The sequence below is a fragment of the Pogona vitticeps genome, chromosome ZW-PAR (genome assembly GCF_051106095.1).
Source record: "Pogona vitticeps strain Pit_001003342236 chromosome ZW-PAR, PviZW2.1, whole genome shotgun sequence".
Lineage (NCBI taxonomy): Eukaryota > Metazoa > Chordata > Lepidosauria > Squamata > Agamidae > Pogona > Pogona vitticeps.
In genome coordinates this window covers 9,613,813-9,638,678 of record NC_135800.1, presented here as the reverse complement: position 1 = coordinate 9,638,678, position 24,866 = coordinate 9,613,813, and the positions used below count along the sequence as shown (strand labels likewise).

The following is a 24,866-nucleotide window of genomic DNA, read 5'->3' as shown; positions in this document are numbered from 1 at the left end:
GTGAGGCGGCGTTCCAGAGGTTGAAGGAGGCGTTAATCAACTATCCTGTCCTGCGTGCTCCAGACTTCGACCGGGAGTTCATCATCTACACCGATGCGTCTAACAGCGGGGTAGGAGCAGTTCTGTGCCAGGAGGATGAGAATGGTGACCAGCATCCAGTGTCCTACCTGAGTAGGAAACTCCAAAAAGGTGAGAGACATTTGGCAACCGTGGAGAAGGAGTGTTTGGCCATAGTCTACGCGATCCAGAAGGCCAAGCCTTACATCTGGGGAAGACATTTTATTCTGTGTACTGACCATTCACCATTGCAATGGTTAAAGACAATGAAAACCCACAATAGCAAACTTATGAGGTGGGCTTTAAACCTACAGGACTATGACTTTGAAGTGAAGGTGGTCAGAGGGTCAGTGAACTGTGTTGCTGACGCCTTATCAAGAAGACCTGAAGAATGAAGACGGCGAAAGAACATGGACTAAGTGTATATAATGTTGACAAAAAGTAAAATGTACCTGGTTTTTCTGAATTTGGTTTGTATGAATAAAGGTAAACTGATGTAATGTATATGGTAAATGTTTAAATGCCTATTTGCTATGGTTAACTTGGAGTGTAAGGATAAGTAAGTATGTTATGGTATGTATAACTGTTGTTGTATATTTTATCCAGGTTGTTTTTTTGGTGAAAAGCACCTTAGCTTTCCCCCTACAAAACAACTTTTAAAGAGGGGAGGTGTTACATACAGCACTGATGTTACCTGTCTGTCATGGGTTTGGAGGGAAAGTTCCATCCTATGGGGAGTGGAAGGCGGGACATCAGGAGGAGGGGCTGTACTGTATAAATATGTGATGCTGGGAGATGCTGAGAGACACTGGGTTGTGACGAAGCAGCAGCTGGGAAGAAGAAGCTGGTGTGGAGTCTGTGTGTCAGACAGGGTACTACTGTGTGTCAGAGTACCAACCTGATAGGTTCAGGTGTCTGTTGGTTAGCCAGAACTGATAGGTTCAGGGTCTGTGCTTTAAGTTAAGGTTCTGTGTGAACCAACCTGTATGTATGTGTGAGTGAAACTAAGCCACGTTACTTTATCTGATTCACCTGATTGTTTTATTTTCCCTGTGTGTATTTAAATAAACCTTATTCTTTTTATTGTTTGAAAATCCATCCCTGGTCTGTGTGACTTTTTAAAGGGGAATGGTTGGTGGCAGCTTAGTGTAACTGTGTGACAGATCCCAGTAGGTCTGGGTTTGTTCTGATGAATTGGCACAAAGTGAGTGGTGCCCATCTCTATTTGTAATCCACAAACAATTATTGTGTGCTATCAACTCAATTCCAACTTATGGCAGGGTTTTCTAGGTAGAGGATACTCAGAAGTGGATTAGCATCCCTTGTCTTCTAAGGGAATCCTATGGAATGTGCAGCTTGCCCAAGGCTATCCAGGCTGACTCTTCTTCCAGGAGGCCCAGGGGTGGAGAATCAAACTCCCAACTTCTGGTTCCACAGGCAGAAATCTAAACCACTCAGCTATCGAGCCAGCTTAGTGTTTATTTATATACCTTCAAATAAAGTATTTAACCATCCCCAGGCTTTAAACTCTTCAGGGCAGGTTCTCTTGTACAGAGTGACAGTCCTTTTGACATAGGACAGGGCAGGAAAAAGGCTGACCATTGAATGTTGTGAGCGATTTGCTTATTGGACAAAGCCATGTTGTTCCAAGATCTGCACCATCGACTTCAAACAAGGTCGAGGCAGGAGCATGAAGAAGAATATCTGCCCATCTGCTGATAACCTGCTAGTCTGCTAGTCTCCTAGGCAACCAAGAACTTGGTTAAAGAAGAAGTATGCACCGAAAGTTCAGATAAACATGAAAAACTAGGATCGGTAAAAGATTTCTATAAATTATACGCCTCACATCCTCGTTTGCTGTAGTTCTTACAGTTTGCAATTACTCAGCACGTTCGATTTCACAGCAGGCAACACTTAAAAACACACACCACACTTTCACAGAAAAGCCTGCAGTGGGGCGATAAAACTCCCAACTCTGGCTTGGAAGTTTACTAAAGATAATAAACTACTGCTAACAAGCCATTGAGCTTAAAGAAAGCTGTGGTTGCCGGGAGAGATGGTTAAGAGGAACTACAGAAATCGGAGGCATCCAGGTGAAGCAACTGCAGACACACAGACACCACATAAACACACTACGCAACTGCAACTATTCAAGTAGCGAGCCACGCCACTGCCCATCCCGGACTCCTAAACTGCAGGTGGACAGAATTCCAACAACCAAAATGGGATAGAATACTATAGGTGTAGAAATACGGCAATGTGGCTTACACACAATGTTTGGAAGTTGTAGACCGGTAGATCCTTGCCTTGGTCTACAAAAGTGGTTCCCCATCTTGGGTCCCCAGATGTTCTTGGACTAAAACTTCCAGAAGTCTTCACCATGAGCTGTGTTGGCTGGGATTTCTGGGAGTTGTAGTCCAAGAAAAACTGGGGACCCAAGGTGGGGAAACACTGTTGTAGACCAGTGGTTCTTAACCTTTGTTACTCAAATGTTTTTGAACTGCAACTCCCAGAAACCCCAGCCAGCACAGTTGGTGGTGAAGGCTTCTGGGAGTTGCAGTCCAAAACTCCTGAGTAACCCAAAGTTAAGAACCAGTGTTGTAGACCAAGGCAAGGAACAGCAAGACCACCACACCAGAGCAGGAATCAGACTGAAAACTCACATGTGGCGACATAAAGATACGTAAAGAATGTGGTTGTGAACATAAAATGGAGGTCTCCAGATAAGAAAAGCTAGCTAGCTCAACTTTATATCCCTCAGCACAATTTAACAGGCCTGCTGGTTTTCCCATCACCTCCCCTTCCTTCATCATGGTTAAGTGCAGTAACTAAAGTGAGAAAATACTTTGAGTTAAACAAAACAAGGAACCACATCCTGCTTGCTGGCCTCTGGGGCCCGAAGGAAAGATTCAGCATACCAAATTCAGCCATTTCCACATTATCTTCTCTGTTTAGAAACAAGCACAGGGTCTGATTATGTCTTCACATCCAAAATAGTTCTCGAATATTTGTAGAGACATATTCTGCTTGGTACCGCAACATATTTGCACATGCATTAGTAACCTTAATTATTAATAGCAGCCAAAGAAGGACCCATTCGCCATCTAATTGGTAGAAGCAATATTTAGTAATTGATAGTAATTCCTGGTAATTGAACGCTAATTAACTCATTTACTAAGCAATGCATTTACAGTGTTTTTAAAAAATGTTCTGTAACGACAGAGGGTTTACTTGTAATTTGAAAGCGCTATAGACTTAAAAAAAAAGTCTAACTGGAACATTATTGAACAATTTACTGAAATTTCTCCATATAGTTTTATTATGGTCGCTACACTTCCTCTGTTTATCTACGCTCTCCCCACCGCTATGAATCTTTTAAGGTTAGTATGTATGTCTGCTCCTGCAAAAATCAGCTCTTTCTTTTTCCTGATTCCAGAGATCTGCTTCCCGGTCAGAAGAACAGATGCCTGATTGAACACCCCGAATATTCAATCTGTCATCTTCTCCAACATGCACAAAGCCTCAGCACACAGAAAACAGTTACTGGGACAAAAAAAAGGAAGCTTTTAATTAAACACACAAAAGTCCTTTTGTTGACTTAGAAGTCTTTTGCTTTTTTTAAAAGGGCAACACAGAAAACACTGGAATGTAATTTACTGTGGGATGGTTCATTAAAAAAAAAAAACCCTGTGAATATAAGAATGGCATTTCCCAAAGGAATTCTCTCGTCCCCTGCTCTCCGTTACTGCATAAGCAAGAGCTAACTTTTCCCTGGCCTACCACCCCACTTTTTTCATTTTTCTTTCCGTCTAGGAGAAACGTTTAGAGCTCTTCCAAGATTTTTTATCCACCCCACCCAAGGCTGTCTGATTTGGGCTGCGAGAGCTTTGAAATCAAAGAGGCCCCCTTTGCACTCTTGCGCTGAACTCAGCAGAATATTGGCAAACAAACAAAACGCGAGACAGACAGTGGTAGTAAATACAGCAATTGCTCTTTACCCACCGCTGTTTGTTCAACGGCTTCTGTCGTGCGGAAGAATAAAAGAACAAGGCAGTCCTGTCTCCCGAACGTCTGCTTTATCGGAGTCGGCAACAAAAGCATCGTCTCTGTTCCGTAGGACAGTCGCTTCGCGCCTTTCAGAGAAAAGTGGTATACAACTTTTTCCTTCAAATGCCAAGAGGGGATCAAACGAGCCGGTGAAAGACGAGGTCTGAGCAGTTGGGCTGCGTGCAGGCAAAACCTTTGTATTAAAGGCAGGAAGCCGACCATCCCGGACAATGGGGGAGGAACCAAGACCCAAGCGGGGATAAGGCCAGCTGGAACAGGTACGTAAGAGACCAGGAAGGAAAACCGAGGCACGGGCCAGTTAAGTCCACAGGCTTACTGGCCTTTGTGGGGGGTTTTCTTGGCTAGTGTGAAGGGGAGGTGATGGACCAGACAGTGCGGGATCAGGTCGAAGCTCTGAGATTCTATAGGAAGCTCTTCCCCTGATCTCACCCTCATCATAGATGTATTTAATGCAGTCTCTGGAGGTTTTAAACTCTTTTCAAAGCAGGGTTATTTCTTCCTGTCTGTCTGTCTGTCCACCTAATCTCAGCCTAATAATCACACTGCCCTCCTCCTTTTCCTTCTCCTCGTAGACCACGAGACATTGATTGGCTGTAGAGGAAGGAGCTTCGCAGACGGATGCTGTTGCACTTAGGCGGGCAAACAGGCAGGCAGACAGGGATCATAACAAGTTTTTGTTGTCGTCTCAACACCACAGTGACTTCATCGTGTTTTAACACTGCCTGCAGGACTGCTTTCTTCTTCTTTCGTTTGTACCTGCTTTTATCAGTCGTGGTTGCTTTCTCCTCCTAAGCCTCCTGAAGCCGCAGGCCTAGGAGAAAGGCAAGGTATCCAGCCAAATAAGTAAGCGATGGTTAAGAAATGGCTTCAGGATCCTACCCTCTTGCTCCTCCAGGGGTCTTCCGGACATGCTGAGAGGCTGACCCGTCTCTGCCCAAACTGGTCTCAGCAGCCGCAGGGCTTGGCATGAGCGAGGGCGAATTGCAAGCCAGCGCCCTCTCATTTCTCCTCTTCCTCCTCTCCGTCCACCTCAGCAGAGCCATCCGTAGGGCACTGCTTCAAACTGACAAGGCAATGGCGAAGGATATTCCGTTTGAGCCGCCGTTCACAAGGGGAGGGAACCGCTGGGAGGGGGCAAACCGAGAGACACCACCTGATCAGAAGCTGTCAAAACGGACCAGACAGAGCTGGCGCCTCTGAGTCGCCTTTCCACGGCGAGGGTGAGCGACAGGCCGCCGGCCGCCACAAGGAGGAGAGGATGGCAGGAAGGCCCTTCGCGGAGGTCTTTTGAGTCACTTTTCCGTGAAGCCCTTTTCCCCATCTCTTCCGTGGCTTCTTCTCATCCCTGCCCAGGGCAGTGGACACACAAAGGCTGCTTTCTCCTGTCCCATGTATGTGCCGGAGAGTGTTGAAAGGGCCCTGCTGTGCACAGTGGGTCCTTCTTCAAAGGTACAACAGGAATAAATGCATCAATGGCTCCAAAGAGACAACAGTGGGAAGCAGCTTGATGCAAGAAGGGGGACATGTTTCGGGCAGACAAACCACCTGCATGTGCAAATACAGTGGTGCCTTCGCTATGTGAAAACTTCGTTAAACGGAAAGTAAAAAGCCATTCCAAACTGGCTGAAAACTCACCGTTTAGCGAAGTTTCCTGGGTCCGGCAGCCATTTTCGCGCCCTCGGTAAGCGAGGGGAGGGCGCGAAAACGCTGCACGTGGCCATTTCGGGTGTCCGGTGGCCATTTTGGAACCCCCGAACAGCTGATCCGCGGCGTCGCAAAGCGAAGATCGGTAAGGGAAACGCTTACCGATCTTCGCTATGCGAGTTTCGCCCATTGGGGCCGACGTGATGCCTCAGCAGTAGCGATCACGGAAAAGGGATCGCTATGCGGATTCGTCGCTATACGAGGCACTCGTTATGCGAGGCACCACTGTATAGACGGTTATGGCCCTTTTATGGAAGGATGCAGGGGAATGCCAAAGGAGATTAGGAATGATGCTCAGGAATTAGATCCAAATCTACTTTACAGTGAACACCAGGAAAACTGTACAGAATATCTAACAGAATATCATCTCAAAGTGCAAGACACGTCATAAGGGGCTCAAGCGACAGGAAGCCAGATTTAGGCTGAGTATATCTAACTGTACAACTACCAGAGATACAGGAAGATGTTCACTGATCCAGCTGAAGGATGGTTTGAAACACACGCTGGCCTGTATGAGGTGGTCGCTGTGATTCCAGGAAGCAAAGATATGCATTTGTTTTATTTCCTTAAAAAGCAAACAAACACACAGGCCTACAGTTAAGGTAGAGTGGGAGTTGCGAACTCCACATTCCATCAAGTCACAAGGCAGTGCACTGAAGGGAGATAGGATAGCCGTCTTCAAATACCCTAAAGGTAGTCCAAAGAGGAGGAGCAGGATCTGTTCTTGATATCTCAAAGTGCAAGACACATCATAAGGGGCTCAAGCAACAGGAAGCCAGATTTAGGCTGAGTATCAGGAAAAACTTCCTGACTGTAAGAGCAGTATGACAACAGAAGCGATGACCTTGCAAAATGGTGAGTGAGTGCTCCAACGCCAAAGGCCTTCAAGGGAAAATTGGACAACCACCCATTGATATGTATTCCTGCCTTGAGCAGGGGGCGGGGTTGGACTTGATGGTCTGAGAGACCCCTTCCAACTTTCTACAATTCTAAGGTCAGACGGTCTAGGCCAAGAGACACCTTGCAAATTTCCCATTTGAATTTCGAGCAGCGAGCAGAAAAGCAGGAGGCAGTCTTCTCTCTAATGCGCACAATACTCCATGAACTGATTGCCTGTTTAAGCACATTCAGCTATATAAAAAAACGAGAGGCGAAGGAATGGGAGTGGATCTTTGAAGTCTAGGAAAGCAAACACGAGGAAATGTTTCCACCCAGTCTCCGGAAGGGCCTTCCTGTTTAAATAAAAGCTGGGGATTCAGTTACACCACAAGGCTAAACCAGACAGGCTGCTAGATGAGTCTTTGTGTTTACCATGCAGAGGTTTTTTTTTTTTTAAAAAATGCAAATAACAGAGACTGGAGGGGAGGTTGATAAGATCACAGCCGCTAAGAAGAGGGGGAGCGTCAACCTCCCCTTCTCTGTTGCCTTCCTGAGGGGTATCACTCCTCCAAAGCTGCTATATGGACAGTGAAGGAGAAGGGCAATAATGTCATGGCAAAAACTAGTTTCAGTGGAGATCCTCTCTCAAGATGGGGTTAAAAAACAAAACAAAAGACCTCTGGGCCAGTCACAATCTCAATAACTGCACCACATTAGATGCTATTCATGTGTATAGATGCTATTCACTTGCGGCAGCCAGATGTGGATCTGCTAATACAGTGGTTCTCAACATGGGGGAAAGTCCCCAGATGTTCTTGGACTTCAAACCCACCCACCCCCCAGAAATCCTGGCCAGTGCAGCGGGTGGTGAAGGCTTCCGGGAGCTTCCGGGAACATCTGGGGACCCAAGGTTGGGAACCACTGTGATAATAAATCCTTAACTGAAACACACACACACACATCAACGTCTCTAAGGCAGGCAGATCTGCAGCTACCCACAGGTCAATACAAGAGTAATGTGTTTCTGATAACAAATTGCACCTTTCTTTTTTCCTTTTAATCCCCACCCCCACCCCCGCTATGCAATAAAGGTTTTAAACACCCAAGGAGTGAGGAGAAAGGAAACCTGGCCTTCAGCACTGGTGGAGGCCACCGCATTCAAGCCATAAAACCATAATGGGTATATGCAGCTCCTCGGCCACTGCAAAATTAGAAGGCGCTGGGACCGACCTGGGACTCTGTTGTTGCCCCAGAGGGTCCTTCGCCAGCAGGTTCCAAAGCCATGGGGAGACCAATTCTGTTTAATGCCGGTGGAGTATTTGGAGGTGCAGAGATAAAAATGGGCAACGGAAGCCCACAGCGTTATGATTATTATTATGAATTAGGCTTCCACTTCTCCCCATTAACTGCGCCCGGGAGGGAGGTGGCTCGGAACAGTTCACGGCGCCTTTATTATTACCTTTCTTTGCAGGATTTCAATTGCGGATTAGAAAGCAAAAAGCTTTGAAAAGGCATCAAGGAGGAAACAAAACACTTGAGGAAGGAAGGAGAGAAAGCGATTTTCTCTTTGCCCTTCAAAACTCTCGACATTATGGGGTTTTTTTATTCTTCTCTAAATGTGGGTAAGCTGCAGCGGAAGGAAAGCACTTCAACAAAAATGCCAAGAGAACACCCTCCTCTCTTCTTCTGCTCGCCGTGCGTTTCACGGGTCTTCTTTGCCGTGCTTCATATTCACGAGACTGCCTCGAGGAGGAGGAGGAGGAGGAAGCCCCTGCACAGCCACCGGCAGTGGCCAACCTAGGGAGCCCAAGCAGGTCATGACGATTCATGGTGGAGTCAAGCCAGACCCCCCTAACCAGATTTGTCTGGACACGGACCTGCCTCGCTGACTCAGAAACCTTGGCAAATCTAAGTCGGATAGCAGGACGGCCCAGGTGGCAAGGGGGTGGCCATGGTCAGCAGCTGTGAACAGGCCCTCTGAAGGACAGCCGGCCAACATGGGACCCTCCCCTGAGAACAAAGTACACTTCCGTGTCTCCTTGGTCTCCCTGGAAATCTAGACAGGGAACTGGTTATCGGAGTCCTGGAACACAGCCCTCTAAAGCATGGACGGGGAACTTGTCTTTAAAGCCCAGCATGAGTGAACTGGGGCATAGCTCAGGGGTTTAGCCAGAGGTTGGGAGTTCGATTGCCCCACCCTCTGGTTCCACAGGGGCTGGACTGGATGATCTAGAGGATCCCTTCCAACTCTGCAGTTCTACAATGATGACGATCTGCATCTCTTCAAGGTTAATTTTCTGGGGTCCATAGGCCACTTAAGAATGGAGAAATGCCCCCTCCAGAGACATCCACACACTTCTCCTCTCTCCTCCAGGGACACACCTTGGACGCAAGCCTACATGCAATCTACTGACACACTTCGTACGTATCGGTCCCATGCTTTGACGCAACACTCTCAGAAAGGGACGCCTTTTCTCCAAGCACAGAGATGCAAAATAGCAAGAGGCCTTGCGCTCCTCCAGGGCCCATCTGGGTTGTGCGGGGACTGGGTGCATATCCCACCCCCCCTGTCCTGCAGCTGTTTGTACGCTGCTCGGCTGAACCGTGGGATGGTGGAGAGAAACCACAGGGGGGAACAGGCTTATGGAGCCAGCAAGTCAGAAGACAGGGGCAAGATGGGGGGGGAGGACAATCCAGCAAACTGGACAGGGAAGGCCCGGGCCGGCAGCTGGTTGCCCATCTATAATGCAAGGAAGAGGCAGGTAACCTGTGAGCCTCCAGATGTTGAACTGCCAAAGGTGACGGACGGTGGACATTCTTAAGGTCCAAATGCATCTGGGAAGCCACATGCTGCCTCTCCCAGCACCGTCATGGGCTGGGGGATGATTTGTTCAGAGATGCCTTCCCCCATGACACGGATTCAGCATTTAGAAGTCAGTCAATGCTCACCATGTCACAAGTTAATGGGCAAGCTGTTTGGGGCTCCGATTCTGGCAGAGAAATGGCGCGCCACACCTCAGAGATCTAGAGCAGCAGGTGCTCAAGTCGGACCAGCCTCCGAGGGGGGGGGACTCCTGCCTGATGGAGAGGGGGGGCCCCGTGCGGAAGGCAGGTGCTAAGCACCCAGCTCCACGGTACGCGCCCAGGTGCCACTTGCCTTGCTCAAAGAACACGCCACCCTTTTATAGCGCTTATATTTCATTCTCTACTGCCGAAATGGAGGAACACGTTGGGCTTTTGCATCCGTAATTGGAGAGGAGCAGATGGCCGGGCTGCAGAGACAGGCAAAGCTGCCATTAAAAGCATCTCCACGGCTCGTAATTTTGGTATATGATAGTGGCAAGTGGTCCTCTTCCCCTTCGACTTCCCCCTCCATGATGTGTCTCCTCCAGATGCGCTCCCCCAGTCTACAGATTCAACCCAGAAGAGGATGGATTGGTTGTGTTTATAGGTGTCCTTGACGTTAATTAACCATTATGTGACATTTGGAAGACGTGTCCACTTAAAAGGGAAGGCTACGACTGGCGGAACCTCCCTCTTGTAGAAGTACGGACAAGTATCACATCCGAGAAGACCGGATGTGGTTTGGAAACAGAAGTGGATGCTCGGGGGTGGAGGGAGGGAGCAGCGAAGAAGACAAATGGCATCAGCTTCTGAGCTGTACAGACCTGGCACACCCAGTTCTGAGGCTCTCCGGCCAAAGACACCCAGCCCATTCAACCACCTTGGCCATGGAGATGACCCATTAAGGATTCCTGCTTTATTGGGAAGGGCCACAGCCTGGCCAGGACTGTTCTGCACAGGACCCAATTCAGCTTCAGCCATGCTTACCGGAAGGCACCCACGAGAAGCCAGCTTTGGTGGTTATTATTATTATTATTTATTTAATTTGTATCCCTGTAGCCTCTCCAGACTTGCCTTGAAGACAAAACTAAGAATAATTTCACAGTGCTGTATTTTACTGGTTGAAAACCAATAATAAGACACAACTAGAGTAGCCCAATTGAACAACTGGAACTTACAAGGGAGTTGGCTCAACAAATCCCCGCTGATTTAATGGGCGTCCTCCAGTTGTGACTTAATGCTGGATTCCAGCCAATGTGTCTTGTGTGTTTAGTTGTGTTTTTAATTCAGCTGGCTTTTTGCTGTGTTGCGCTTTAGCCATAAAACTTCTCTTTTTTTAAGTAGGAAGGGGAGACTTATAAAATAAATGGTTCTAATACTTCTTTACTGCACATTGCAGAGAGCAGACATTTACTCTTCCTGTCTTGCAGAGCAGGCAGGCACTGCTAAAAGCAATAATGATCACATGTGATTAGACTTGTTGTCGTGGTGTGTCAGCTAAAAGGTCAAATACAACCACTGTCAGACAGATAAGGTTTTGTCTTTCACACCTCAAAGCCACAGCACATACAGGGGTTTTTAACTCTTGAGACTACAATTCCCTGTTTTAGGTGTAACTACTCGCATCTCTCAAGTTCTTTCTGATATCTAGGAATCTTATCAGTGATCGAAAAACTGCAGTCCATTAAAGTGTGTCCTACGGAAACCTAATTCTACTCTTGATGCTAGACAACTTTGTTGTATCTGCTGTGAGTTTCTAATAAAACAACTTAAAGCCACCCCAATAGCCCTGTTTTTATTTATTTCTTACTGCTGCTTCCCCTCTGCATCCCATTTTAATCACCATCATCTTAAAACTGCAGAGCTGGAAGGGATCCTCTAGATCATCCGGTCCAGGCCCTGTCAAGGAGGCCCCGTGGGGGAATTGAACTCCCAACCTCTGGGTCCACAGCCAGAGACTTTAACCACTGAGCCATCCTGCCGTTTTGTTCATTTGTTTGTTTTGCTTTACAAATTCTGTGGCTCGTTGCAAATAATGCAGGAAACAAGATCAGGCATGTAGAGAGTGAGCTGCCTACGGGTTTCACAACGTGGTGAGGAATGAAGTCCAGGTCTCACATGCCTTTCTCCTTCATTCCATCCAAATTGCCAAGATTTGTGGCCTGGCTTGGTTCGTGGCTGTTGAATAAATGGCAAATTCCAATCAAAGCAAAACTCCAAATATCTGAGACAACAGACGGGAAGGAGGGCTGGTCTGCCCATTGAAGATTTCCTGGGTATGCTCCAGTGGCGCACCGTCTTTTGTCAAGCCCCAGCCTGTGAAGAGCTCGTGTCGAGCTCAGCCCCTGATTTGACTAACCCTTTCCAGCTAATTTAATTACCCCTGGCCTGCAAACTGACAGACAGCTGTTAAAAATGATCATTGCATTATTAATACGCTCCAATAATTTCCCATTAAAACTATACTGTTAATAATTCTCCCCCCCCCCTGTATTTCTTCCCTCTTAATTAGTCTATTTAAAACTTTGAAGGAATATTCTCTCCATGCTAAATGGGAGCGTCGAGCAAATTACATTTTTGATTGAATACTTCTGTGATAGGCCAGCAAATAAGACCGTCGAGTTGTTAATTATTGTCAGGGTTCCACACGATGCCTGCTAATGAGGCAGTCAATCTTCAATGCAATTCCCAGAATATTAATGGATCCTTCCCCGATAGGGAGCCTTCTCGTTGGGTGACACCCAAGAAACGTGGCGCTTGGGTGATGAACAGGACCTCTGTTTGACCATGGCATCTTCTTGGAAACGTACCACCACTGACCGACACCCTTGGTGGAACCACAGGTAGGACAAGGATCTCTGGATTTCTCTCTCCCCCTGTCTCTCTCTCGCACACACAAATTCTTGAGCAGATAAGCAGCTTAAACAAACCACAGGAAAATAAGTCAAATAAATAATACAATGATGACAACGATCATGAGCTCCTGAGACACAGAGCAGAATCATGGGCAAAGAGCATCAGAGTAAATCTCTAGGGACTGGAGTTCAAATTCTTTCAGGCAAAGGTAAAGGCTCCCCCTGACGTTTAGTCCAGTTGTGTCCGACTTTAGGGCATGGTGCTCATCCCTGTTTCCAAGCCACAGAGCCAGCGTTTTGTCCGAAGACAATCTTCCGTGGTCACGTGGGCAGCGCGACTAGACATGGAATGCTGTGACCTTCCCACCGAGGTGGTCCCTATTTATCTACTCGCATCTTTACATGCTTTTGAATGGCTAGGTTGGCAGGAGCTGGGACAAGCGATGGGGGGCTCTCTCCGCCGCATGGATTTGATCTTACGACGGCAGGTCTTCTGACCTTGCAGCCCAGAGGCTTCTGCGGTTTAACCCGCAGCGCCACCACAAATACTTACTTGGCTGCAGAAACCCATGGGGCGAGGTGGACTATTCAAAAAAAAAAAAAAAAAAAAAAACTCCTTAAACATCTCACACACCTCAGACGACCTTGTAAGTCAGAAGTGACTAGAGGGCTCCTATCAGCAACGTGCTATTAAGTTGCTTTTAAGGTAAGAGGTAATGGCTCACACACTATTAGAGGGGTGAAAAGCCTTAATGTTGTTGTTTTGGGGTAATTTTCCAAGCTTTTAGCTGGCTCAAAGGGGGAGTTCAATCTGGCACAGACAATTTCTGGTGTGTGTGTGCGTGTGTGCGTGTGTGTGTGTGTCTGTCTGCCTGCCTGCCTGCCTGTCTGCCTGCCTGTGTGCGTGTTTGTTTCATTCAAGGCCAGGAATGAGCTCCCCTTCTGATGGGAACTTACCAAACCCACACAACGTGACCTAAAATTCGAAGGTTCTTTGCCCTCCTTGACCTAGAGATCTCGGAAGGGGACGGGGCCACCAGCGGTTCACACATTCATAGTTTCAGCAGGGTTTTTATAGCAACAGTACTATTTGGTCAAGTGTCTGAGAATTCAGAAAGTAAATGGGAAATTGGGCGGGGGGGGGCAGAAGGGCCATGTGGGCAGAGCAGTACGTATTTTGCAATGAAAATAATAACAATAATTACTGCCAATACTGGAATTTTGTATGGAGTGCATTTTGTTTACATTTATCCCACTTTCCAATATTGCTTCCATGGGCGGAAGAGACAAGAACAAGGAGGCAGGTGGGAGGGGGGAGACGAAGGACCTATTTTGCAGGAGGGTTAGTTAGGCGGCCTTTCTGTCCAGAACGTACCCAAGGTCGTTTGATTTCAGACATTCATCAGGGCTAGGGCTGGTTCATATGCATGCGTCAAGAGGTGCCCAGGGAACACCAGGGATTGCCAGTCAGGGCTAGAAACGTATTCTGTCTCAAAGCCTTGCTATCAGTCAATGGTGATGATACTGGCCTGTATCAGTGGTTCCCAACCTTGGGTCCCCAGATGTTCTTGAACTACAACTCCCAGAAATCCTGGCCAGCGCAGCTAGTGGTGGAGGCTTCCGGGAGTTGTAGCCCAAGAACATTTGGGGGGCCCCTGGTTGGAAACCACTGTTCTATGGGCTGCTGCTACGACAGTTGCGTGGCTGGTCCATAAGCAGCGAAGTCCATGGTGTTACTCCTTCAGAAGTGGGAGCCGTGGAATGGAGGAAGCAGGACGGAAATTCAGACCATGCGCGCTGTTCAACGTAGTCGCCGAGGGGCTGCTGGAATGAAATCCCCTCCCAGCGCAAAGCGAAGGAGGCAGGTAAAATCTCGAGCGCACACAAAGCTCTCCCGCGTAGCCCCTGCTGTGCCGCAAACGAGACAGATGTTTAGCAGTAAATCTTTCCATCATCCTTTAAGTCTCCGCAAAGCCTCGACTGATGAGGCCCGGAGAACAGTGCTAAATTCTCTCTTCCACACGTCAAGTGCCCTCCCCTGTGATCATCCCTAAGCGTTGCATCCCCGTTTGTACAATTCCAAGAGATTTCCTTATATCCTTACGCCTGAGAATCGGGCACGGCAGTCCTTTTGCTGGGCATGCGTGTTTAAAAGTAAAGCTCTTTCGCTCAAAGTGTGACATCGGAAAATGTGCAATATGGTGAGAACAGTAGCAGGTTGTTGTTTTTTTAAAATCAATACATGCTGATCCTGCCCCATGGTTCAACTATCTCCCTACACCAGTTCTCTTCCAAACTGCATACAAGAGAATGCCCTGATAACCTGCTGACGTGCCTACTCGAAAGGCTCAAATGGGTACCGAGATGCGCTTTGTGTCGCACGAGTCTCCAACCCAGCTAGGCATAATCTGCAATTACAGGGCACCCAGCTGGTTAAAGGGGGTGATTACACAGTCCAGCAGGTCAACAATTGCTTCACCATTTATTAGTCCATCTATTAATCCATTTGCTAACAACCTTTTTCATATTAAAGTACCATATCCGGGCAAGCTTGATATTACCGCGGGATAATGGAGAGAGGGGTTATAGCCAGATTACAATGGATTTCAGGATAGGCATTCTAGTTCATGGGTTTATCCAGATTTGACCATTATAGTTGGTGCTTTTTATCCATGGTCTAGCTCAACCAGAAATAAAATAGCTTGCAGATGTTGTCTCCCCCCCAAGGTTGCAAAGGATACACACAAGTTTACAGTCCCAGCCCGCCCCGCTCAGTTACACTTTAAAGGGAAAAAAAATCTGATTTCACTCACACACTTGCTGTATCACCATCTGTATTCCCAGGGACAGGTGATAATCAGTATATTTTCTTTTCTTTTTTTCCTTATTTGCTTCATTTTTTTTTCTTTGGGGGCTAGGGCTTTACTAGCAGAGTGGCTATTTCACCTCGGATGTCAAAAGCTGTACACCAGGTCACCACACTCTGCAAGACTAAATATCAAATAATCCCAACGCCATATGGCTTCGCAGCCACTGTCCTCCTGAATAAGTTTATGTACACGGCTTCTGTCTCTGCGTAGGTCTCCCTTACAATACAGGACAGCCACAATGTCAAGGAAGGGAGTTCCTGCCCCCTCAGTGAATGCAAAACTCAAGTCCACAATTGTTTTCTTCCAGGGCTTGAGGTGCGGCCGCTCCGCCCAAAACAGCTCCTACTAAAAAGTTGTGCATTGTAGCTTCTCCCTTCCACGGCGAAGCCACACGGATGGTGATGCCCTTGGCTGCCTAACCCATCTTTTAGATTAAGCCAGCAGCGACTCCCTGCGTTAAACTCACTAGAGGACTCACCCAGAGTACAATCAATTAGTATTCAGTAATTCATCAAGATGGAAAATCAGAACAATCACACTTTGGGACTGCTTTCCTGACATGGTTTTTAATTTCCTTTAAAAAAAAAAAATCCTTCCTGTCTCTATGGTTTCATACCATTTTCAACATGCCAGGCCTTTCATGGGTCTTACAAAACCTCCCCTCTCTTGCACAGAGAGACCATTTTCTGGATAGTTCCTGCCCTAGCAACAAGGACACTTTTAGGCATAGGTCCTATGGGTAAGCACCACCGAATCCATATTAACTATTCAGATTGTAAATCCTGAAATGGGTTCCCTCCCATTTGGATCAAATCTGCATTTAAGGGAATACGCAGAAGGAAACGTATCTACGAGCTAAATCTTTTATTTTATTCTATTCTATTCTACTGTTTTTTTTAATAGCATATTATGACAACAGCAAGCATGGCTGATGGAAGTCATTCAAGTAAAGAAAGGGGTTCCTCAAAGACAAAGATATGGCCTTATAGGCCCCTTCCAATTTTACTGTTCTATGAGTCTAAGAAGACTAACTTGGTACATATTAAACAATGGAATTTTGCCACCATTAACAGAACAACATACAGTCGTGCCCCGCTTAACAATTACCCCGCATTACGATGAATCTGCTTCACGACGATGTTTTTGCGATCACAATTGCGATCGCAAAACGATGGTCTAAATGGTTTTTTTTTCGCTTTGTGAAGATCGGTTCCCTGCTTCAGGAAACGATTCTTCGCATTACGATGATCAAAACAGCTGATCGTCGGGTTTTCAAAATGGCCACCGGGTGCTCAAAATGGCTCCCCGGTGTGCTTAGGGACGGATTCCTTGGTATACAGGCACCGGAAATGGCCGCCGTATGGAGGATCTTTGCTGGACGGCGAGTTTTCAGCCCATTGGAACGCATTAACCGGATTTTAATGCATTTCAATGGGTTTTTAAATTTCGCTTTACTATGTTTTCGCTCTACAGCGGTTTCGCTGGAACAAATTAACGTCGTTAAGCGAGGCACCACTGTAATGTCTTCAGGCTCATTGGACAGAGGTAGGTAAAATTAGTTTGGACAAGAGTGAGAATTGCTTAGAACTGTGGTTCCAGGATTTCTGGGAGTTGTAGTCCACGGACATCTGGGGACCCAAGGTTGGGAACCAGTGGCTTAGAACCTGAAGGACTCCTAAACAGGTTAGGGGTGAGACCCTACTCCTTTGCTCTTAAGGCTTTCCTGTGGAATGTGATAACTGAGGATTTATTTGGGGGGGGGTTAGTTACAAGTTACAATATTATAAGCGACAGAGTATTATACTTTACTATGTTCTACTTTTGCTTTCACACACAATACAACTTAAGGGCAGATCAAGGAGGGCCACCCTTCCCAGCCTTCTCTTCTCCTGTGTTGTGTATGCACAGTTAGTTCAACAACAGGCTGTTGGTTGGTTCGTCAGTTGGTTGGTTTGGGCGCATGATGTCAAACTGGATTTTCCGGTACACATAAAGCTACCGTCTCATAGAGAAGCGTTCTAAGCCAGCCTTCCTTGCAATGCGCTTGTGTTTTTAATAGATGTGGAGAGTTTTGTTTGTCTGCCTCGCGTGGAGGAAGGTCAGCTCAATCAATTTTCCGCTTTATACACAACTCAGTAAATTAATGGTGCTCAATCCACACCCAGTAGTTACAGGAGAAGCACGGCGCCCATACCTTCTACCGACACATTTCCTGATTCCACTAGAAAAATGAGGGGAAACAATGACTGTGAGGAATGCTGAGAGCTGAAGGGCAAGAATCTTGGGTTGGGAAGCCCATGACTCTCTCCTACATGGGAAGGCAGCCTGGAATCTTGGACCAAGGTAGCCTCGGTGGCTTCCCTTCATGGCCACGAACTGCTCTTCTGCTTCCTGTGTGGAGCATTTATCTCTCCTAGCGATGACAGCACTTCCGTGATGTGAAACAATGTCCAGCAAAGCAATGATCAATTGGCTCCAACGCCGTTAAACCCGCCATTCATCACGGATGGTGGTAGCGGCTGTCAGGACTGCAGAGATGCCTTTTATCAGCGGCGGTTGATGCTGTTATTGACAGAGCAATAGACTTGAAGGGAGCTCCCTCCACGGTTCAATGCCGCCATTGATTAAAGGGTTTGATAAAGGACTTCCTCAGAGCTAAGCCATTTTCTCTCCAAGGCGGCGGCAGCGTGGGGATGAAAGAACAGCTAGCTCCTGCAAAAAGCTAGTCTTCCAAACAGGGGTATCCAAAGCCTGAAGACACCACTGCATCAGAGGACCACTGATGGGGGGGGGGTTGTTGCGTTCCCTGCAAGACCACTTCTCTCTCTCTCTCTCTCTCTCTCTCTGTGTGTGTGTGTGTGTGTGTGTGTGTGTGTGTGTGTGTGTGTGTGTGTGTGTGTGTGTGTGTGTGTGTGTGTGTGTGTGTGTGAGCCTTGTGACAGTCATGACCCAGGCACCCGGCACTGACTTGAACACAAACTCAGCAACCTAGCACCCACTGTGGTCCATTGAGAAGACACCAGACCGAAGCACCACTGGAGACAGGAGGACCCCCCACACACACTTGAAAGAACTGCGACTTACGAGGTTCCAAGAACTGCAACCTCTCATTCTGGAAACCTCAAGACTCTGGAGCTGAGGCCTCCAAGCCAAAGACTCATCCATCCAAAACATTTTGCTGCCAGGGAATTAACTGCCCACACGGCCACTCACAAATGCACAAACAAGTCAAGGCAAAGTGGATTCAAAGCCAGAGAAGTAATTTTGGTGCATGGGGCAGAAAATTATGTAGCTCCTCTTCCCACCCTACTGGCAGCAATAATGATGATTATGGCGAAATAGCTAACCATATTGTTTTGATGGTTGTTGTAGGTTTTTCAGGCTGTTTGGCTGTGTTCTGAAGGCTGGGTAGAGTTTGCCACAAGGAACGGTGATCACTGCACACAAAAGACTAACTAACAACACCCATCTGTCACAGTGACAGATCATCTCCCCCCCTTATCACAACAATACACCCACAACAAAAACACCCTGATCACCATAATCACCCAATCTCCTGAAAAGAACAAAAAGTGGATCCCACAGCTACAAATACTCAACTATCCCACACATGACACCAGAACACAGACAAAGTTCTAGCTCCTGTCCTCTGAAAATGCCGGCCACAGAGACTGGCAAAACGTTAGGAAGAAAAACCTCAAGAACATGGCCAAACAGCCCAAAAAAACCTACAAGAACTATTGGATCCTGGCTGTGAAAACCTTTGAGAATAAATTTTTGTTTTGTTTTCTGACACTCCAAATCTTCTGCCTGAGGTGGTCGTAATTATAAGACCGAAGCAGATACAAGACATCCCTGGCCAAATTTGAAATTTCCAAGATCCAAGCCTCCCACTATCTGCTTAGAGAACTGCATACACACACGGACGCACGCACGCACCCCTTCTTTTTAAGAGAATCACCACCAAACTATCCATTGCCTATCAAGAAGAACAACATTCTCTGGAGGTTCTTGACAGAAGCTGGAAGGAAAGAGGGCTCAGAAAGCTACTGTCTAACACGGTGACAAAAAAAATCCAGGATGTTTGCTTGGGAATGAAATTAAGATGAATTGACAGTCAGCTTCAGAGAGAAGACACTCTTTTGCTGAAAACTCTTGACGTTCCTATCAGGGCAACTCAAAGCTTTGTCAGGCAAATGTGGGGGCTTTCTTCATATCCTTCTGCCATTATCAAAAAGCAATAGAGCTGTAAGCCATGTCAGCACAACAGCTGGAGGTTTCTGGGATTGATGTCTCAGGATGCTAAAGAATTATTCCCCCTTTTGGTGGTCGTCACCTGTCCAGTGCCATGGGAGCAAAGCAGCCCGGGGTTAGCGGGGGGGGGGGGGAACAGATGTCAATGTGGGAGAAGCAGCAAGCTTGCAAGTGGGGGGTCGGTATCGAAGAATCCTGGTTCCCCAGTTGTAAGAGGAATAGAGGCAGATGTAACAGTAGTAACAACAGCAAAGGACACCGTTATTTCGCTTGCCACTGGCTGGATAGCTCAGTGGCTTAGGCATCTGGCTACAGAGCCAGAGGCTGAAGGTTCAATTCCCCACTGGACCTCCTGGGAAAAGAACCAGCCTGGGTAGACCTTGGGCAACCGGCACAACTCCCCCCCGCCTCCGAAGAAGGGAACAGTAAGCTACTTCTAAATAGCATCATCCACCTGGAATCTAGTTGCCATAAATCAGAATTGACTTGACAATTCACGATTCATATTATTATTTCCCTTATAGCAGTGGTCTCCAACTTTGGGCCTCCAGATATTCTTGGACTTTAACTCCCAGAAATCCTGGCCAGCAGAGGTGGTGGTGAAGGCTTCTGGGAGTTGTAGTCCAAGAACATCTGGAGGTCCAAGGTTGGGGACCACTGCCTTATAGCATCCTCCCTTTCAACACCTATTGATCTGTGGCAATGACACCATGTGAATCCAGGGTGTTGTGATCCTTGAGGCCCAGAGGGTGAGCATCCAGGCTCTGATGCCCAATGAGGCTTGAGCGTGGGACAAACAGCTGGATTTCTAAAACAAGAGCCCTGAGACAGTAAAATCTCCTTTCCAAGCCAGCTCCGCTTGCAGCTCTTGACCCATCTTGTGCCGTGAATGAGTTCCAAACTTGGAAACATTTTCTCAATCCCTTCTACCAGAGGATTCTACGTTCAAGTGGAGAGGAAGAGAGGGAAACTTTGATCTCTGCTTTCTAACCTTCTGGCTTTTGCCAGTTTGCCTTTGAAAAGAAATCTATGAAAGACCTCCACTTGCCTTTCCTTAGTGTCATTTTAACCCCACAACACTCCAGTCCACTTGGGTCCCCCGATGTTCTTCGGTTTTTAGCCGAAGAACTTTGGGGGACCCCTGCCCTACCATATGAAGGAAATGTGGTTCGCATTCCAGATAATCACCTCCAAAAGAAGAATTAATGCAGTCAAACAGCTATGGAGGAAACTGTTTTTTTTTTTTTTTATGTGCCATCAAGTTGGTTGTGATTGTATGCTGACCTGAATAGCACTTTTAAGGGATGTGAGATGCCCAAGGTAAAAAGTCCGCCATTGCCTGACACTCTGTCCACTATACCACACTGGCTCTTCAGTGTTAAGACCACTATGGTATGGCCAACTTTGGCTATAAACAGACCAACAGAAACCCTGATCCAACAGGTGAGGGGGTGAACAAGAAGTGCTCGAGTTCCAATACGTGATAGATAGCTTTTCGGTTTCCACTGTGTATTTACGGAGCCTTCCATAATTCAGCATCAAATATTTATTACCCCATTTATTAAATTTTGAATAATTTAACATCTGCTGCATGTCACGAAGGTGCTCAGTTAACTGTTCTCCCTCTCTCGTGCACCTGGGTCTTCGGCTCTTTGTATCCAGAGTACAGAGTTGACAAGCGTGAAGCTTTCTGCCAGATTGCAAATGTTTCGCGGCAGCCGAATATTCTCGGTGCCTCTGTCTTTCCAACAGGAAAAACATGCCATCCACCAATAGGCATTTGATCGGTTTTCTTCTCAACAGCCTCTAACGATGGGTGGCACATTCCTGCCTCAGCCAGGTGGGCTTCGGCAGCTAAAACGTTGCATCAACTAAAGATGTGATTCAATTCTAGGCTGTCTTCCACTGGACTGCCTCTACAGAGGACCTTGTAACCGAAGGAAACAACAGTCTCTGTCCTGTATTAATGAACCATTGTCACTTTTCCTAGAATGAGGATCCCCTCCTGGTCATGGGGGTGGTGGTGTATAAATACAAAGGTCAAATATCTGCATACCAGGGTCTTAGGTCACACTGAAATACAGTGGTGCCTCGCTTAGCGAGCGCTCTGTTTAGCGCGACACATTTTTTGCGATCGCAAAAGTGATCACTTTGCGATGTTCCCTATGGGGGAATTTCGCTTTGGGATGATCGGTTCCCTGCTTTGGGAACTGAGCATCGCAAAGTGACGATTTTAAAACAGGTGATCGGCGTTTTCAAAATTGCTGCCGGGTAAACAAAATGGCCACCCACTGTTTTCTGGGACGGATTCCTCGCTCTACAGCCACCAAAAATGGCCGCGCTATGGAGAATCTTCGCTGAACAGTGAGTTTAAGCCCATAGGAATGCATCAATCAGGTTTTAATGTGTTTCTATGGGCTTTTTTATTTCGCATTGCGAAGTTTTTGTTCAACAGTGATTTTTGTGAAACGAATTATCGTCGCAATGCAAGGCACCACTGTAACACTGTTGTTAAGTGCTACATTATTTTGTATATGTTTTTTTTCCTTTCCCCCTTTCTCTGTTTCTTTTCTCTTGCCAACACATTAACCTGGAGGGTTTTTAAATGCTTCCATGTCCAACCCACCAAACAACCTGTCCCCAAGTGATTCCTTCAGGACATTGCATGGAAAGGGATTATTCTAATTTTTAGGACAACATCAGCCAACACATTTGCCAAATCACAGTTTGGCTGGCTCAATAGCCCAAAGCAAACCCCAGCTGTTGACATAACAACCCCACATGCATTTTGGTAAAACCACTATCAGCCAAGTGGCAGGTAAGTATGAGCAGAGTAGGCTATAGATACAAAAAAGTGCATTCATGTTCTGTAGCAAATCTGTGCCCACATGCATCTGAAGAAGAGCGGCTGTCACGGAATGGCTGGTCTTTGAAATCATTATAAGGTCACCCTAACCATCATCCAACTGCCCCTCCCGAGAGGATCCGTTCACAGTGAGGATCCGTAGCCCTCTGCTCCACTATTAAAACTACCCCACTGCCTACTGGATTTTCAAAACCACCCCATTGTCTTGGGTTCTTTTTAAGGACAAAGGTGGGGGTAAAATATTTTAAATAAATTAAAAATAAATTTTTGAAAAATGGCAATTAAAAATACTGGTGGAATTGTTTTGGTTTATCCTTAATAAACCAAATTCAATTTCACAGGTTCTTAAAAACTACAACACACGAGAAATGCCACAACAGAAATGCCCGTAAACCTATGAATGCTATTTTGAGGATAAAGCGGGTATTTTTTTTTTCTATCACAGTGAATAATGGTGTGAATCGTTAAGAATCACAGTGCCAAACTGTCCTAGTCACGTGAAAAGGGGTAATGTAAAAAACGAACAGCTAGAGAGAGGTGATGTATGTTCCCTGAATAGCGAAGAGGCAGGAGACAGCGGCAGAAGAGAAATTGAGTTTGTTTGCAGCTGTGCCTGTGTTCTCCAGCCTTGACTGGAATGCTAGAAGAGGTAAGAGAACGGCCTGTTTCTCTCTCTCGACAGAAGGAAACGTCTGCAGCGCTATAAATACTGAGAGCAAACGGGCAAGCAAAATTGGTGCATATCGGTCTCAGTGCAACACTGGCCCAACTCCCCTTGCAGAAATCTCCCGAAAGGTAACACAATCCATCTCGCCTCCGTCTTGGGAGCGACGACAATGTTGCATCCTTACCTGACGTCTGCCGGATCTTCGGTCACGAGGACATCCGTCTTGCAGCTGGCCAGCGGGTTGATCGACAGCTCCACTGGGGGAACCACAAAGCTCTTGCTGACAGGAAGCCAGAGGCCTTGGCCAAGGCTGTAGGTGGACCTTCAACAAAACGGGAGGCGAGAGAAGAAGGCAGCCATGATGCCAACTGAACAGCCCATCTTGGAGAAAGCTGGTTGGTTATTCAACAGTATCACTTCCCTCACCTTTCCCTGTGCGGCAGAAGGCAGAATCCTTAATCAAAACAAAGAATCCTGGGAAGTCTTAAAATTCAGAGTTTATTTAGACCAAGAGTTTTTTTTGGGGGGGTGTTGGACCCTCCCCCAACTCTTCAGGTGTATCTGATCTGCTATCCTTGCCACACAAGGAGGTGGTTTGAAAAAAGCGACAGGGTATGTAAGGTTGTGTGTGTGTGTGTTTCTGTGCCATCGAGTCCAAACTAACTTATAGCAACCCTGTAATAGGGCTTTCAAGATCACTGAGATATTTAAGGATTTACTAGCTCCACTCCCCCAGTGAGTTTATATGGCCCAACGGGGATCCAGACCCTGTTCTCCAGAATCCTAGTCCGTCATTCTATACACTACAACCACACTGGGAATAAGGTTGTGTAGTGACCCACAAAAGCCTAGGCTCATGGCTCAAACACCCAGTGGTCTACTGCAGGACATTGATGTTGGGGCAGCTATCTCTCCATCTTGACTCTGTCGGTAATTCCAGGCAACAAGAAAAAAAAAAGTAAAGCAACATGAGAAGACAAGTTTAATGGATACTGAAACCCCACTGAAGGAGGCTGCATGACTCACCTAAGTATTTTCTCTGGGGCTTGCTCTCCAGTAACCAAATCGTAGCCTCTCTCAAGGGTTGTATATGGCCAGGGCCTGAAAGAGTAAGGTGGGAACAAAGAAGAAGAAGAAGAGAGGAAAAAACTCAGGCAGGCCAAGGGATTTCTGTCAGTTAAAATCTCCACCGACTTGAGTTGCATGACTTAATTTGCAACGGAGGTCTACAGGGTCTGCTTAACTTAAGGCAATTCACACCTAGAAGTTAGGTCACTTGCATAACTACACAATAGGATTTAAGCCGCTGCTGAAATTACCATCAACACAGAATGAGAAGATTCCTCTGGAGTTTTCAGGCACAGGTCTTCCTCGGACGTCCCTGAAGGTGCTGCAGGACCGAATTCCATAGCTTTTACATGCAAAGCATGCGCCGCTCTGCTGCACTACGGCCCTTTTAAAATTGCTTTTTTATACAGCATGATGATGTTCAATAAATACATATTTAAACAATGATTTATAAATACCATCCTTTGGAATTAAGAAGGCAGCAACACGGCGCCGCGAGACTTGTTTGTTGCATACACATGCCCTTGGAAAAAAAAACGGGCAGCGGCGTGCTAGGAATCGTCAAAGCATCCAAGCAACAAGAGCCTTCCACCTTTCCTACTCTGGATGCTTCGATTCTTCCCTGACTCTTCCCTCATTCTGGCTTCCAGAACGGCACCTGGTGCCTGCCCGGTGGCAGAAGGCATTGGGGGAGAGGCAAGGTCCAAGCCTTTCCTCATCGGGCTAATGCGCTC

General features: G+C 46.8%; 1 protein-coding gene across 5 annotated transcripts in view; it reads right to left on the bottom strand.

Annotated features, from left to right (window-relative positions):
- ASTN2 (astrotactin 2) overlaps nucleotides 1-24,866 on the bottom strand; it is a 473,842-nt gene that overhangs the window by 185,701 nt on the left and 263,275 nt on the right. For 4 of the 5 annotated variants that reach the window (XR_013539660.1, XM_072984878.2, XM_072984877.2 and 1 more), the window contains exons 9-10: nucleotides 24,091-24,165; nucleotides 23,249-23,386 (exon numbers count right to left, since the gene is read on the bottom strand). Coding sequence is in view for 4 of the 5 variants with exons in the window: in XM_072984878.2 (XP_072840979.2) it covers nucleotides 23,249-23,386; nucleotides 24,091-24,165 (213 nt within the window). In the remaining variant the exon portion in view is untranslated. The remainder of the gene's footprint in view (nucleotides 1-23,248; nucleotides 23,387-24,090; nucleotides 24,166-24,866) is intronic. The other variant, XM_072984876.2, reaches the window with a different exon arrangement.